The 17039-nt window shown below is 47.8% G+C and overlaps 1 protein-coding gene across 1 annotated transcript in view; it reads right to left on the bottom strand.

Moving 5' to 3' along the window:
- Positions 1 to 13908: 13908 nt before the first annotated feature.
- Positions 13909 to 17039, bottom strand: part of LOC139266022 (segment polarity protein dishevelled homolog DVL-3) — a 205149-nt gene continuing 202018 nt past the window's right edge. Inside the window, exons 15-16 of the mRNA XM_070883789.1 lie at positions 15227 to 15649; positions 13909 to 14736 (exon numbers count right to left, since the gene is read on the bottom strand). Of these exons, the coding sequence (XP_070739890.1) occupies positions 14705 to 14736; positions 15227 to 15649 (455 nt within the window). The 3' untranslated portion in view covers positions 13909 to 14704. The remainder of the gene's footprint in view (positions 14737 to 15226; positions 15650 to 17039) is intronic.

The following is a 17039-nucleotide window of genomic DNA, read 5'->3' as shown; positions in this document are numbered from 1 at the left end:
GTGTGACATTTTAAATTCAAGCACATCCTCTGCCACGGTAGAAAGTCTACGGGCAATGTTCGCCGCCCACGGTCTACCGGACATCCTGGTCAGCGACAATGGCCCGTGCTTCACAAGCACTGAATTCCAGGACTTCATGGCAGGCAATGGAATTAACCATGTTAGAACGGCACCGTTCAAGCCGGCCTCAAACGGCCAGGCAGAACGAGCAGTGCAGATAATCAAACAGGGGATGCTCAGATTCCAAGGGGGTTCCCTACAAACCCACTTATCATGCCTCCTGTTGGCCTATAGATCCTAACCACACTCGCTCACAGGGGTTCCACCCGCAGAGCTACTAATGAAAAGGACGCTCAAAACCCGATTATCCCTTATACACCCCACCATGAAAGAAATTATCGAGAGCAGGCGCCAGTCACAATATCACTACCATGACAGGAATGCGAGGGCGCGATGTATTGATGTAAATGATCCTGTTTTTGTCCTCAACTATGCTGCAGGGCCCAAATGGCTCGCAGGCACTGTGGTTGCCAAAGAGGGAAATAGGATTCTGGTAGTTAAACTTACCAATGGACAAATCTGCCGCAAACATGTGAATCAAACAAAAATTGGTTCAGCAACCCCATAGAAGAAGCAGAGGAAGAACACGATATAGAGTTCACTCCACCACAGGTGACCGAACACCGGAACCAAAAGGAGGAGAGCCCAGTCACTGTGGGCAGTCCGGACAGGCCTGAGGCACTGCAAACAGCAGACACTCAGGCCAGCGCCCAACAACCGGAGCCCCAACTCAGGCGCTCTACAAGGGAGCGTAAACCACCAGAGAGACTCAACCTGTGATCCCAATAAGACTTTGGGGGGGGAGGTGATGTCATGTATTCAACCAGCATTGTAACCCATGTATAAACTGAACTAAGTTGTACACCGTGAGAACACTGACCACTAGGTGGGAGACACTCCTAACCTGGACCTTCAGGTATAAAAGGGGAAGCTCCACCCACCTTCATCACTTGAGTGCTAAGGAATAAAGGACAGGTCACAGACTGACCTTCTCTCAAGCATGGGCCGCGTGTGCATTTATACTGTGTAGTAAGGACGTATCAGTGGCGGAGCTCACAGACTTGTTGATGGTCATGGAAGCGTTTGAAAATGATAAATCACCTGTCACGGCCCTCCAGATTAGGACTTGGACCAGCCAAGATCCTCTGCTGTCCCTTGTAAAAACCTGTGTACTGCATGGTAGCTGGGCCAGCATTCCCATTGAAATGCAAGAGCCAATCAAGCCGTTCCAGCGGCGAAGTGACGAGCTGTCCATTCAGGCAGACTGCCTATTGTGGGATAACCGTGTAGTGCTACCAAAAAGGGGCAGGGAGACCTTCATCTCAGATCTCCACAACACACACCCGGGTATAGTAATAATGAAAGCGATAGCCAGATCCCACGTGTGGTGGCCCGGTATCGACTCTGACTTAGAGTCCTGTGTACGGCAATGCAGTGTATGTGCTCAGTTGAGCAACGCGCCCAGAGAAGCACTACTAAGTTTGTGATCCTGGCCCACCAGACCATGGTCGAGGATCCATGTTGACTATGTCGGCCCGTTTCTCGGTAAAATGTTCCTGGTGGTGGTGGATGCTTTTTCAAAATGGATTGAATGTGAAATAATGTCGGGAAGCACCGCCACCGCCACCATTGAAAGCCTGAGGGCCATGTTTGCCACCCACGGCTTGCCTGACATACTGGTCAGTGACAACGGGCCATGTTTCACCAGTGCCGAATTTAAAGAATTCATGACCCGCAATGGGATCAAACATGTCACCTCGGCCCCGTTTAAACCAGCCTCCAATGGGCAGGCAAAGCGGGCAGTACAAACATCAAACAGAGCCTTAAACGAGTCACAGAAGGCTCACTCCAAACCCGCCTGTCCCGAGTACTGCTCAGCTACCGCACGAGACCCCACTCGCTCACAGAGGTGCCCCCGGCTGAGCTACTCATGAAAAGGACACTTAAAACCAGACTCTCGCTGGTTCACCCCAACCTGCATGATCAGATAGAGAGCAGGCGGCAGCAACAAAATGTAAACGATGGTCGCGCCACTGAGTCACGGGAAATTGATCTGAATGATCCTGTGTATGTGCTAAATTATGGACATGGTCCCAAGTGGATCGGGGGCACGGTGATAGCTGAAGAAGGGAATAGGGTGTTTGTAGTCAAACTAGACAATGGTCAAATTTGCAGAAAGCACCTGGACCAAACGAGGCTGCGGTTCACAGACTGCCCTGAACAACTCACAGCAGACACACCTTTTTCGAGCCCACAACACACACCCAAAGGATCAACGACACCACGCCGGACCAGGAAATCGAATCCATCACGCCCAACAGCCCAGCAAGGCCAGGCTCACCTAGCAGCGCTGCAGTGCCAACAACACTCCAGCCCAGCGAGGGCACAGCCAACACACCAGAACAGACATTTGTACCGAGGCGGTCCACCAGGGAAAGAAAGGCTCCTGACCACCTCACCTTGTAAATAGTTTTCACTTTGACTTTGTCGGGGAAGTGATGTTGTGTATCTGTAAAGCATGCACTCCCATGTTCCGCCACCAGGGTGCTCATCCCCTGAAGTCCCAAGGGATCCCAGCATCCCTTGGGAGCACTGTATATAAGCCGGCCCCTAAGGCCTATTCCTCACTCTGGAGTGTCTTATTAAAGACTGAGGTCACTGTTACTTTAATCTCCCTGTGTGCAGCCTCCTCTGTGTTAGGAACACAATATTATTAAATGGCGAAACAGGCTCGAGGGGCCAAATGACCTACTCCTCCTCCTATTTCTTATGTTCTTATTTTTGTTCTTTCCTGTACTACAACAATGACAACATTTGAAATGGACTTCATTGGCTGTAAAGTGCGTTGACACATCCGAAGGTTGTGAAACGCGTTATATAAATGCAAGTTATTTCTGTCTTTCCTGCACTGCCTCTAGGCTTTAGTTGATCCCCTTATATCAGGATTTATGGAGTACTCACGCTAACATAGGAACAGGAGGAGGCCATTGAGCCCCTCGAGCATGTTCCGCCATTCAATGAGATCATGGCTGATCTGTGACCTAACTCCAAGGGCCCGAACTTGGTGGCCTTACCGCTCATTGCCGCTGGCCGGCGCCGAGTTTTTCGGGCGGTCTCCCCTCGGTGCCAATTTCCTCTAGGCGTCCCGTCGGCGGGAGGGGAGTACCGCCGGAAACTGCCCATTGATGGCTGCTGGCGCACAAGTGACCTGCCGCCTGCCAAGCTGCCATTTTGGTGCAGGCGGGAGTCTGCGGCAGAAGGGGGAAGGTCTGTTGCGTGGAGGCAGGTCTAGCCCCAACGGTAAGTAAGAAGACCTGCAAAAAAAGGTTAGTGAACTTCTTTTTATTTATTTTTCAGTGATTTATATGGATGGGGTCCCCTGAAGGTGTTTTTTTTTGTGTGTAAATTTTTATTTTTAGCTGTTTTCCCCCTCCCTGGGCCCGTCTCAATCCTCGGCGGCACTTTGGCGAGGATCGCATTTGCCACCGAGATTGGGAGCTCCCGCCCGCTGCTGCCCAGATTCACGGCATAAGTCGGTTTTTTGCCGTCGGGCGGTACTGGCATATCTTTTCGAGGAATCGTCCTGGCAAAGTACCGTCCGGTCTCTTGGCAGTCCTTTGGACGGCATTTGGGCGGGCCTTAGCTTTTACCAAGTTCGAGCTCCATATACCTGCCTTTGGCCCGTATCCCTAATACCGTTGCTTAACAAAAATCTATCAATCTTCGATTTAAAAATAATAATTGATCTAGCATCAATTGCCATTTGCGGAAGAGAGTTCCAAACTTCTATCACCTTTGTGTCCATAAGTGTTTCCCAATTTCACTCCTGGAAGGTGTTGCTCTAGTTTTTAGACTCTGCCCCCTAGTCCTAGACTCCCCAACCAGAAGAAATAGTTTCTCTCTGACTACCCTATCTGCTCCCCTTAATATCATGAAAACTTCAATCAGATCATCCCTTATCCTTCTAAATGCTAGGGAATACAACCCTAATTTGTGTAAATTCTTCTCTTAACTTAACCTAACCCTTGAAGCCCAGGTATCATTCTGGTAAACCTACACTGCACTCCCTCCAAGGCCAATATATCCTTCCTAAGGTGTGGTGCCCAGAACTGCTCACAGTGCTCCAGGTGTAGTCTAACCAGGATTTTGTATAGCTGTAGTATAACCTCTACCCCCTTGTATTCTAGTCCTCTAGATATAAAGGCCAACATTCCATTAGCCTTTTTGATTATTTTCTGTACCTGTTCATAACATTTTAATGATCTACATACCTGGACCCCAAGTCTCTTTGGATTGCCAGTTTTAGCTTTTTACCATTTAGAAATTACCTTGTTTGTCCAAAGTGGATGACCTCAGAATTACCTACATTGAAATCCATTTGTCCTTTCACTTAATCTGTCGCTATCCCTTTGTACTTTTATACTTTCATCTACACTGGCTACAATGCTGCCTATCTTTGTGTCATCGGCAAATTTGGATATATGGCTTTCTATGCCATCATCTAAGTTGTTAATAAATACTGTGAATAGTTGTGACCCCAACACAGATCCCTGTTGGTCTTTATTGCAAGAGGGTTGGTGTATACGTGTAAGGAATTGTTGCTACAATTGTACAGGGCTTTGGTGAGACCACATATGGAGCACTGTGCACAGTTTTGGTCTTCTTATCTGAGGAAGGAAATACTTGCCTTAGAGGGGGTGCAACGAAAGTTCACTAGATTGATCCCTGGGATGCGAAGGTTGTCCTTTGAGTAGAGATTGAGTAGATTGGGCCTATACTCTGGAGTTTAGAAGAATGAAAGGTGATCGCATTGAAACATACAAGATTCTGAGGGGCCTTGACAGGATCGAGCTAGGGGAATAGTCTCAGGATAAGGGGTCGGCCATTGAATACTTCACTCAGAGGGTTGTGAATCCTTGGAATTCTTTGCTCCAGAGGGCTGTGGATACTCAGTTGTTGAGTATATTCAAGACTGAGATCGATAGATTTTGGACTCTAGGAGAATCAAGAGATATGGGATTGGATAGGAAAGTGGAGTTGAGGTCAAAGATCAGCCATGATCTTATTGAATGGCGGAGCAGGCTCGAGGGGCCGAACGGCCGACTGCTGCTCCAAGTTCTTATGTTCTTGCATCTTGCCTAGATGAGTAGCCCTGTTCAAACCCTGTCAGCCTCTTTTTGGATGATCTTGGCTGCCTTCTCTGAGTTTTCAGAAAGGGTAGGCATTTTACCAGACAGCCCCTTGCTGGATAGCCATCCCATGACAGACGAGAGATAATTTAAATGTGGGCCAAGCAGTTGTTTTGCACAGATTCCAAACAATAGCCAAATTGATAGAAATTCAGGAATACATCTAGCAAATGCTTTTTATCTCTGAGAATTAGGGAAGGAGGTTTTTTTAAGAATCAACAGAAACCAGTAAGTCAGTCAGGTCGAAGCACAAAGGCTGTGAAGGAAAACTGAATGATCCTTTGTACTGTTGGCAAGACAAATAGCAGAGCAAATCTATCTCCCTATGTTAAGTAGGAATCTTCTCACTATATTCGTGATCTGTATACTTTACAACTGTGGAATAAAGCAGTTTAGAAATCAAAGCAAATGATGGCTCACATGGTGTTAACTCAGTCTGCCCATGGAGAGATTAATGGAGCACACATACATACAGACATGGATATCTGGGCCTGAACATAAGGGAGTTTCATTGCTATACCGTGCCTGTATGTCCTGTGCCAATGTGAGTAGATATAGGGCAGTGGGAGCCAACTCCTACAGAAATTAGGTAACCAGAATGCTTATGGGAATAACACCAGTAAACCCAGATATCTTCTGCACAACCAGATTCATAACATGCAGTGTACCTCTGATAATCATAGAATAATTACAGCACATTAGGAGGCTATTTGGCCCGTCGAGCGCTCATGCTGACTCTCTGCAAGAGCACTTCAGCTAGTCCCACTCCCCTGTAGCCCTGCATTTTTTTCCCTTTCCGGTACTTATCTCATTCCTTTTTGAAAGCTACGATTGAGTCTGCCTCTACCACCCTCTCAGGCAGTGCATTCCAGATCCTAACCACTTGCTGCGTAAAAAAGTTTTTCCTCATGTCGCCTTTGGATCTTCTTCCAATCACCTTAAATCTGTGTCCTCCGGTTCTCGAGCCTTCCGCCAATAGGAACAGTTTCTCTCTCCTCAGTCTAGACCTACCAGACATCTATCAAATCTCCTCTCAACCTTCGCTGCTCTAAGGAGAACAACCCCGGCTTCTCCAGTCTATCCACGTAACTGAAGTCCCTCATCCCTGGAACCGTTCTTGTAAATCTTTTCTGCACCCTCTCTAAGGTCTTCACATCCTTCTTGAAGTGCAGTGCCCAGAATTGGACACAATACTCCAGTTGTGGCCGAACCAGTGTTTTGTAAAGGTGCATCATAACTTCCTTGCTATTGTACTCTACACCTCTATTAATGAAGCCCAGGATCCCGTAAGTTTTTTTTAACCACTTTCTCAACCTGCCGTCACTTTCAATGATTTATACACATATACCCCCAGGTCTCTCTGTTCCTGCACCCGCTTTACAAATGTACCTTTTAGTTTATATTCCCTCTTCCTGTACTTCCTACCAAAATGTATCAATTCGCTCTTTTCTGCGGTTCCCAGATCTGACTCCGTTAATGGGCCTGGAGTTACAGGTACAATTCTGCTAATGAGTCTGGAGTTACAGGTGTCACTTTGATCGTGGGACTGTACTGTCCACCTGTGGACATGTATTTGCTTTGTCAAAGTCTTACCCTCGGATCCACCTGCTCCCCTGCCTTCCCTGTTTTAACTGTCCCTGACAATCAGTGTCGACCTTGCACAGGGGAAAATAAATAGCCAATGTGGTTGAAGCAGAGACCCAGAGGTACTGATCCAACAAGTCTGGGCAGTTGTGTCAACACATTGAACGAGAAGCTGTTGGGAAATCTCAGTTGGAATAATTTGCTCACTCATTCGGATTCAGAACTGGCTGACTCGTAGAGGTCCCAGTCACATGGTCCAGAAATTCAGTGAGTCTCTCAATGATCAGTATCACACTGCAGCAGAATGCTGAGGTCAAAGGGAATGTCAAGAGGTGCATCAGATGAATCTACAACATTAGACTGCCCTTAATGTTTGAGTCTGTTCTATAGATAAAAATCTATTTTTTTATCTTGAGGGGTCTAGGCACAATAGAAAGAAACTGTTCCCATTGACAGAAGGGTTGAGAACCGGAGGGCACAGATTTAAGGTGATTAAGAACCAAGGGCAAATTAAGAAACAACTTTTGTTACACAGCAAGTGGTTAGGATCTGGAATGCACTGCCTGAGGGTGATGGAGGCAGATTCTATTAGGTATACAAGAACTCCTCGAAGCCGAGTACTATGAGCTAAACTTAGTGTGACCTTAGTCTTCTTTATTACAACTCCAGAGTGCCTAAACCACATGGCAGCCAACCTTTTATACTGGCCCTGCACATGTGTGCAGGTGACCATTAGGACTCCAACAGTCACGCCTCTGGTGGCAAGTATTACATAGTTGCATACATAACATCACTACTGCCCCAAAGTCTTCGGTACAAGTTATTGACAAGTTGAGGCGATCCGGAGCCCTTCGCTACCTGGTTGAACGTCTAAGTTCAAACCCTGGTGTGTGTGAGTAGGTTGGACCATTGCTGCACTGCACCGCGGCTGGCCTGACCGGACTGTCAGGAACAGTGGGTTCATCCTCGTGATTGACAGCGAGGTCGATTGCTGGTTGGGTGTGTGTTGGTGGATCGTCGATGGTGATATCCTCTTCAAGTCGTTCCTGGTTGTCAGTAAATCGCAATTTGGTCTGATCTAAATGCTTTCTGCACGTTTGGCCATTTAAGTTTTATTATAAACACCCTATTCCCTTCCTTGGCCAAAACAGTGCCAGCAACCCACTTGGGACCATGACCGTAATTCAGGACAAACACAAGGTCGTTAACATCAATGTCACGTGAAACAGCCGCGCGATCATGGTACATGTTCTGGCGGTGTCGCCGGGTTTCCACATGATCATTAAGATCTGGGTGGACTAGGGAGAGCCTGGTTTTGAGGGCTCTCTTCATTAACAATTCTGCCGGGGGAACCCTGGTGAGCGAGTGGGGTCGTGTCCGGTAACTGAGCAGAATGCAAGACAAGCAGGTCTGCAGGGAGCCGTCCGTCACGTGTTTCATGCTCTGCTTGATTGTTTGGACTGCCCGCTCCGCTTGACCGTTAGGTCTGCTCCGTTTAAGCCCGGATCTGACATGCTTGATGCTCTTGCGGGTCATAAACTCGTTGAATTCCGAGCTGGTGAAACATGGTCCATTGTCGCTGACAAGGACGTCAGGCAAGCCATGGGTGGCGAACATGGCCCGGAGCCTTTCAATGGTGGCTGTGGACGTGCTGGATGACATGATTACGCATTCAATCCATTTGGAGTAAGCGTCCATTACTACTAAAAACATCTTTCCTAGAAAGGGGCCGGCAAAATCTATGTGGATCCTGGACCACGGTTTGGAGGGCCATGACCACAGACTCAGTGGAGCCTCCCTTGGTGCATTGCTCAGTTGTGAGCAAGTGTTGCACTGATGCATGCATGACTCCAAGTCTGAGTCAATGCCGGGCCACCAAACATGCGACCTGGCAATTGCCTTCACCATGACAATGCCTGAGTGAGTTCTGTGTAGGTCGCGTATAAACATTTCCCTGCCTTTTTTTTGGCAAAACCTCACGATTACCCCATAAGAGACAATCCGGCTGAATGGATATTTCATCTTTGCGTCGTTGAAATGGCTTAATTTCATCTTGCATTTCTTTGGGAACGGCCAACCAGTTCCCATTTAGGACGCAACTCTTTACTAATGACAGCACATGTTCCTGGCTGGTCCAGGTCCTGATCTGGTGAGCCGTGATGGGTGACCCCTCGCTCTCAAAAGCATCCATGACCAGTAGCAAGTCTGCGGGCTGCACCATTTCAACCCCAGTGGTGGGTAATGGTAGCCGGCTGAGAGCATCGGCACAGTTTTCAGTGCCTGGTCTGTGGTGAATAAAATAGTCATAAGCGGATGTTCGTGCTCATCTTTGGATGCTGGATGAAGCATTGGTGTTTATACGTTTGCTCTCTGAAAACAGCAAAATTAGCAGCTTGTGGTCAGTTTCAAGCTCAAACCGAAGTCCAAATAAGTATTGGTGCATTTTCTTAACCCCATATGCACATGCTAACGCCTCTTTCTTGACCATACTATTGGATCTCTCAGCCGTAGACAGACTTCTAAACACATATGCAACCGGTTGGAGATAGCCTGATACATTGGCTTGCTGTAACACACAGCCGACCCCATATGATGAGGTGTCATAAGCTAGCACTAAATGTTTACATGGGTCATAGTGTACAAGTATCTTATTTGAACATAGCAGGTTCCTGGCCTTCTCAAAGGCTGTGTCTTGAGATTTGCCCCAAAACCAGTTGTCACCCTTAAGTAGCAACATGTGCAAAGGCTCTAACAACGTGCTCAACCCAGGTAGAAAGTTACCGAAATAGTTGAGGAGTCCCAGGAACGAACGCAGCTCCTTCACATTCTGTGGTGTGGGTGCATTCTTGATGGCCTCTGTCTTTGAGTCCGTGGGCCTGATGCCGTCTGCTGCAATTTTCTCCCCCAAAATTCGACTTCTGGCACCAGGAAAATACACTTGGAGTGTTTCAGCTTGAGTCCCACTCTGTCAAGGTGACTTAGAACCTCTTCCAAGTTGTGTAGGTGTTCGATGGTGTCACGACCGGTGATCAGAATGTCATCTTGAAACACATCTTGAAACACAACGGTGCGCGGAACAGATTTCAGCAAACTCTCCATGTTTCTCTGGAAAATGGCTTCAGCTGAGCAAATCCTGAAAGGGCACCTGTGATATATAAACAGCCCTTTATGTGTGTTGATGCACGTCAGTCTTTTCAAAGATTCAGCCAGCTCCTGCGTCATGTAGGCGGAGGTTAGGTTCAACTTGGTGAACGGTTCCACCCCCCCCCCCCCCCCGCCCAATAACGTTGCAAACAGGTCATCCGCCTTGGGCAGCGGGTATTGATCCTGAAGTGAGATTCGGTTAATCGTTACCTTGTAGTCTCCGCAGATTCTGACCGTGCCATCGCTTTTGCACACCGGAACAATTGGACTGGCCCACTCGTTGAACTCGACTGGCAATATGATTCCTTCGCATTGGATCTGTACCTTGGCACCTGTGAAGTTGCCGATGCCTGGTTTGAATAGCGAGGGAAACTTGCTCAGCACTTGAGCATACGATACGTCATCCACTGAAGATAGTGCTTTGATGTTGTTTCAATTCCATCTAATTTTTTCTAGCCAGCTTCTGCCGAACAGCATTGGGCCATTGCCTGGAACAATCCACAATGATAGGTCATGCACAGTCCATCATACGATACCTTCACTGCCGCACTTCCAATGACTGGTATGAGCTCTTTGGTGTAGGTATGCAGCTTTGCATTAATCAGGCTCAGTTTGGGCCTTTGTGCCTTTTGCCCACAGTTTCTTGAAAGCCTTCTGGCTCATTATTGACTGACTCGCATGGATACTGAAACTCCATTTAATTTGACTTTCAGCATTATAGGAGGGCTCTTGGTGGTGAAGGTATGTACCCCATACACTTCTTCCTCAGGTTGAGTTGCCTATGCTGTGTGATCTGTGCCGAATCGATCATCCTCTGCCACGTGGTGTATCACAGCACGTTTGCACATTCGCTGGAGGTGCCCCATTGTTGTGCAGCCTTTGCACATGTAGTGCTTGAATCGACATTGGTGGGCCCGATGATTACTCCCGCAGCGCCAACACGGTGCTAATGGATTCACATTCATCCCTGATGGCGGACTCTGAGTCATCACAGGTCTTGCAGCTGCAGATATATAGGCCTACCATATGCAGTTTAGCCTGCTAGTGACGTTATTTTATGTACAGTACTTGCCGGTGAGCTTCGATGTTGAGAAGATATCTGTTTGGTGTTATCGTCCGTGCATGCATGCCTGGGCGATCGTGATGGCTCTGCTCAGGTCTAGGGTTTCGGCAGCCAGCAGTTTTCGAAGAATGATCTCGTGGCTGATGCCCAGCACGAAAAAGTCCCATAGCATTTCCCCCAACGCAGCTCCAAAATCGCAAGGTTCCGCGAGGCTTCTCAAGTCGGTGACATAATCCGCCACATCCTGGGCCCCGGAGCGATGGTGCGTGTAAAAACGATACCTGGTCATGTGGATACTCTCCTTCGGCTTGAGGTGGTCCCGAACCAGCGTGCACAACTCTGTATATTCCTTCTCCGTTGGTTGTCGGTGCGAGCAGATTCTTGATGAGGCCGTATATTTTAGGCCACACAGATGGTGAGGAGAACCGCCCTGCGCTTGGCTACATTAGTGTCTCCTTCCAGCTCGTTGGCCACGAAGTACTGGTCGAGACACTCGATGAAGGCTTCCCAATCATCACCCTCTACGAAGCTCTCTAATATTCCAATGGCAGCTATGGTTGCATGAAGATTGCGTCGCCAATTATTATGTATACAAGAACTCCACGAGGCTGAGTACTGTGAGCTAAACTTAGTGTGACCTTAGTCTTCTTTATTACAACTCCAGAGTGCCTAAACAACATGGCAGCCAACCTTTTATACTGGCCCTGCACGTGTGTGCAGGTGACCATTAGGACTCCAACAGTCACGCCCTCTGGTGGCAAGTATGACATAGTTACATACATAACAGATTCCATCATGGCTTTCAAAAGGAAATTAGATAAATACCGATAGGAAAAACAATTGCAGGGTTACGGGGAAAGGGTGGGGGAATGGGACTAGCTGAATTGCTCTTGCAGAAAGCCGGCACGGGCTCAATGGGCCGAATGGCCTCCTTCTGTGCTGTAATCATCCTCCAGTTCTATGATTTTTCAATGCTTGGAGGAGACAGTTACTCTGTATCTAAACCACCATGTTGTACCTGCCCTGGGAGTGTTTGATGGGTCAGAGGAGGGAAAAAAGGAGAGAGAAAACAGGGAACTATAGACCGGTTAGCCTGACATCGGTAGTGGTGAAAATGTTGGAATCAATTATTAAAGAAGTAATAGCAGCGCATTTGGAAAACAGTGACAGGATCGGTCCAAGTCAGCATAGATTTATGAAAGGGAAATCATGCTTGACAAATCTTCTAGAATTTTTTGAGGATGTAATTAGTAGAGCGGACAAGGGAGAACCAATGGATGTGGTGTATTTGGACTTTCAAAAGGCTTTTGACCAGGTCCCACACAAGAGATTAGTGTGCAAAATTAAAGCACATGGTATTGGGGGTAATGTATTGACGTGGATAGAGAACTGGTTAACAGACAGGAAGCAAAGAGTTGGAATAAACTGGTCCTTTTCAGAATGGCAGGCAGTGACTAGTGGGGTACCGCAAGGTTCAGTGCTGGGATCCCAGCTATTTACAATGTACATTAATTATTTAAACCAAGGAATTGAATGTAATATCTCCAAGTTTGCAGATGACACTAAGCTGGGTGGCAGTGTGAGCTGTGAGGAGGATGCTAAGAGGCTGCAGAGTGACTTGGACAGGTTAGGTGAGTGAGCAAATGCATGGCAGATGCAGTATAATGTAGATAAATGTGAGGTTATCCACTGTGGTGGCAAAAACAGAAAGGCAAAATATTATCTGAATGGTGACAGATTAGGAAAAGGGGAGGTGCAACGAGACCTGGGTGTCATGGTACATCAGTCATTGAAAGTAGGGATGCAGGTACAGCAGGTGGTGAAGAAGGCAAATGGCACGCTGGCCTTCATAGCGAGAGGATTTGAGTATAGGAGCAGGGAGGTCTTACTGCAGTTGTACAGGGCCTTAGTGAGGCCTCACCTGGAATATTGTGTACCGTTTTGGTCTCCTAATCTGAGGAAGGACGTTCTTACTATTGAGGGAGTGCAGCGAAGGTTCACCAGACTGATTCCCGGGATGGCAGGACTAACATATGAAGAAAGACTGGATTGACTAGGCTTATATTCACTGGAATTTGGAAGAATGAGAGGGGATCTCATAGAAACATATAAAATTCTGATGGTATTGGACAGGTTAGATGCAGGAAGAATGTTTCCGATGTTGGGGAAGTCCAAAACCAGGGATCACAGTCTAAGGATAAGAGGTAAGCCATTTAGGACCGAGATGAGGAGAAACTTCTTCATTCAGAGAATTGTGAACCTTTGGAATTCTCTACTGCTGAAAGTTGTTGAGGCCAGTTCGTTAGATATATTCAAAAGGGAGTTAGATATGACCCTTAGGGCTAAAGGGATCAAGGGGTATGAAGAGAAAGCAGGAATGGGGTACTGGAGTTGCATGATCAGCCGTGATCATATTGAATGGTGGTGCAGGCTCAAAGGACCGAGTGGCCTACTCCTGCTCCTATTTTCTATGTTTCTATGACAGTTTAGAGGGAGCTTTACTCTGTATCTAACCTGTGCTTTACCTGCCCTGGGAGTGTTTGATGTCGATGCCAGATCTTGAAACGGAGGGTGTCTGTCGCTAGTATCTCTTACCCTGATGAGCACAAAGTTCATTAATAAAGCAGAGTCTGAGTACAGTCATCTCGGTGACAATGTGCACACACGGAAGGAACAGTATAGTCTGAAGTTAGCGGATCTCGGAGCATATTTTCACATCGGGACACGGAATCAGTTTTAACAGCAAATGCGATTATTTGGACCTTTGCTGCCTATCATAGTGCCAGAGCCCACCTGGGGGGGATACAAGAGAAGATAATGGATAATGAATCTGCAAATCTCATGTCTTTCAACTGATCAAATGAGAAATCGTCTAGAACCATTTTATTAAAGTATACAATACACTTTCAGCTACAAAACCAGCATTCAGAGTCACATCTTGTCTCCAAATGATATATTTCTCTTGTTCAATTGCGGATTCCGTAACCGAATGGAAAGAGTTACAGATTGTGAGTTGTTAGTGCAGCTGGTCTCTGCTCCGTGACGGAGTCTGCGTGCTCCACCCCGCGGCTCCGATGGGCTGTTCCAGAAGGTTCTGACTCCACCATCTTGCAGCTTGTTGCTCCGGTGGTCGTGCGGCTTCCTCCATCGTTGGGTACGTTCGTGTTTGTTCTCGAAAGGGATTGGCGGGGGGAGGGGGGGGGTTGGGGAGTGGGGGGGTGAGGGGTCTGGGATGTCGGAATTTGTGCTTTGATCCAAACTGCTCTGTTTCGATTTCCCACAAACTCAAGCCATTTAACACTACTCATAAAAGGAAGGGTTACGAAAAATAACAGATTTCAGGAGCTCAACAACACCAATTCATTGTCGGACAGTTTTTTTTTTGTTTGTTTCTACGTGAAATATAAGGCTTGCGGTGTTTCCTGGAGACTTGATGGGTGTTTCTTGCAATTCATAACCATGTACTTAACGACTGTGTTTAACATAAAAAAATAAATCAAATCTTCCACTCTCCTCCTTGGACTGTCTAGGACTACTTATTTTCTCCTTCAGTCTGGTGTCCAGACTAATATAAAATAGCTGTCATCATGCCAACCACACAGGAAGTGACACAATCCGGCAGGTGACCTTTCATCTCTCTGCACCAACTGCCTACCAGTTGACGTCAGAGGAAGTCAAACACCCCAGAATTCTTTGCTGTATGACAAGGAAAGAAACACACAAGAGGTTTAAGACATTAGTTCAAAAGAAAACAAGAAGGGAAACGATTACAGTTTGATTTGTTTTGTTTCGTTTTTACAATGCACTCTCAATAGATGCAGTATTTTGTTTCTTTAAAAAAAAGAAAGAAAACTCACAATGGGAAGGGTATTAAAAGAGGCAGACAGACAGACTTTTGTCCGCACTCACACACAGTCCAGTCTTGTGAGGGGCGGGGGGAGAGGGAGGGAGCGGGATTTGAGTGGGAGGGGGGATGGGAAACAAAATGAAAGGTTTTTGTCTGTAAATCTTGCAAGATTAGTGCTGAATAAATACAGTCCTGTTCATGCTCCAAAATGTGCTACTCCATCCCACACAGGGCCTCAGTCCAGGGTTTTAGTTGCTCTGGTTTAGTAACAAGACACAATAGAGGATGCTTTCTTTACAAAAATTAAAAACAGTCACATGACATCCACAAAGAACTCACTGGGGTTCCCCATCGCCATTCTGAAGGACTGTCTGCTCGCCGTTAGTTCGGGGGGCACCGAGGCCAGGTCGCGGACTGGGGGTGCCCCGGGTGGTGCCATCGCAGACTGCGGGGGCAGCATCACGAGGGGTGGGGCGTAAAGGGGGGGCAGGCCGGGGGCCCCGTAGGACTGGTGCGTGTGCTGGCTGCGCAGGCTGGCGGCCACCGAATGGTGGCTGCGGTGGCTGAGGTTGCTGTGGTGGCTGTGCTCGCTGGCGGGGGCCGAGCGCTCGCTGCCCGCCCGCTCCCGCCGGACCCCGCTCCGCGTGGTGTGGTCCGACTCGCTGCCGCTGCCCCCGGACTTGGCCTCTCCTGCTTTGGGCTCCTTCTCTTTCCCGCCTCTCCTCTCGCTCCCGCTGCGGTTGGATCCACTACTTCGGCTTCCTGCGGGCAACGAACAAAAATAAATCAAAGCATTAGAACGGTGGGGGTGAGGAAATCACTCCCCCGCCCCCCCCCCCCCTCCCCGGGGGCTGCACAAAAAATGGAGAAAGAACTACAATAACAACTGGATATTTATATAGCGCCTTTAACGTAGTGAAACATTCCAAGGAGCTTCATAGGAGTATTATGATTAAAAAATTTGGTACCAAGCCGCACAAGTAGAAATTAGTGCAGATGACCAAAAGCTTGGTCATAGAAGTAAGTTTTAAGAAGCATCTTAAAGGAGGAAAGAGAGGTAGAGAGGCGGAGAGGTTTAGGGAGGGAGTTCCAGAGCTTAGGGCCCAGGCATCAGAAGGCACGGCCACCGATGGTGGAGCGATTATAATCAGGGATGCTCAAGAGGGCACAATTAGAGGAGCACAGGCATCTCGGAGGATTGTGGGGCTGAAGGCGATTACAGCGATAGGGAGCGGCGAGGCCAATGGAAGAATTTGAAAACAAGGATCAGAATTTTGAAATCGAGGTGTTGCTTAACCGGAAGCTAATGTAGGTTAGCGAGCACAGGGGTTATATGAACTAGCGTTCATATCTCACGATCTCAGGACATCCAAAGGGGCTGCTGCTTCGCACACAGGACCTCAATCCAGTTTTGACATTTTCTTAACAAAAATTAAAAATAGTCACATGATGTCCACCAAGATCTCACTGGGGTTTCCCATCTGTCTGCTCACCGTTGTTCTGGGGCACCGTGGGCAGGTCTCGGACTGATGGCACCCCAGGGCGTGCTTTATAGACAATAAATTACTTTTGAAGTGTAGTCGCTGTTGAAATTTAGGAAACACGGCAGCACGTTTGTGCACAGCAAGATCCCATGAACCGCAATGAGATAAATGACCAGATAATCTGTTTTTTTAATGTTGAGGGACAAATATTGGCCAGCGAACCGGGAAAACTCCTCCTGCTCATCTTCGAATAGTGTCATGGGATCTGTTACGCCTACCTGAGAGAGCAGACCAGCCTCAGTAACATCGCCCGTCTCCGCCCCTACCTCAGCCCATCTGCTGCTGAAACTCTCATCTCTGCCTTTGTTACCTCAAGACTTGACTATTCCAACGCGCTCCTGGCTGGCCTCCCACATTCTACTCTACGTGATCCAAAACTCGGCTGCCCATGTCCTAACTCGCACCAAGTCCCGCTCACCCATCACCCCTGTGCTCGCTGACCTACACTGGCTCCTCGATTTCAAAATGCTCATCCTTGGTTACAAATCCCTCCATGGCCTCGCCCCTCCCTATCTCTGTAATCTCCTCCAGCCCTCAACCCCCGCACCCCCCCCTCCCGAGATATCTGCGCTCCTCTAATTCTGCCCTCTTGAGCATCCCTGATTATA

Source organism: Pristiophorus japonicus, chromosome 6, assembly GCF_044704955.1.
Source record: "Pristiophorus japonicus isolate sPriJap1 chromosome 6, sPriJap1.hap1, whole genome shotgun sequence".
Lineage (NCBI taxonomy): Eukaryota > Metazoa > Chordata > Chondrichthyes > Pristiophoridae > Pristiophorus > Pristiophorus japonicus.
This window is presented reverse-complemented; position numbering and strand designations above follow the sequence as displayed.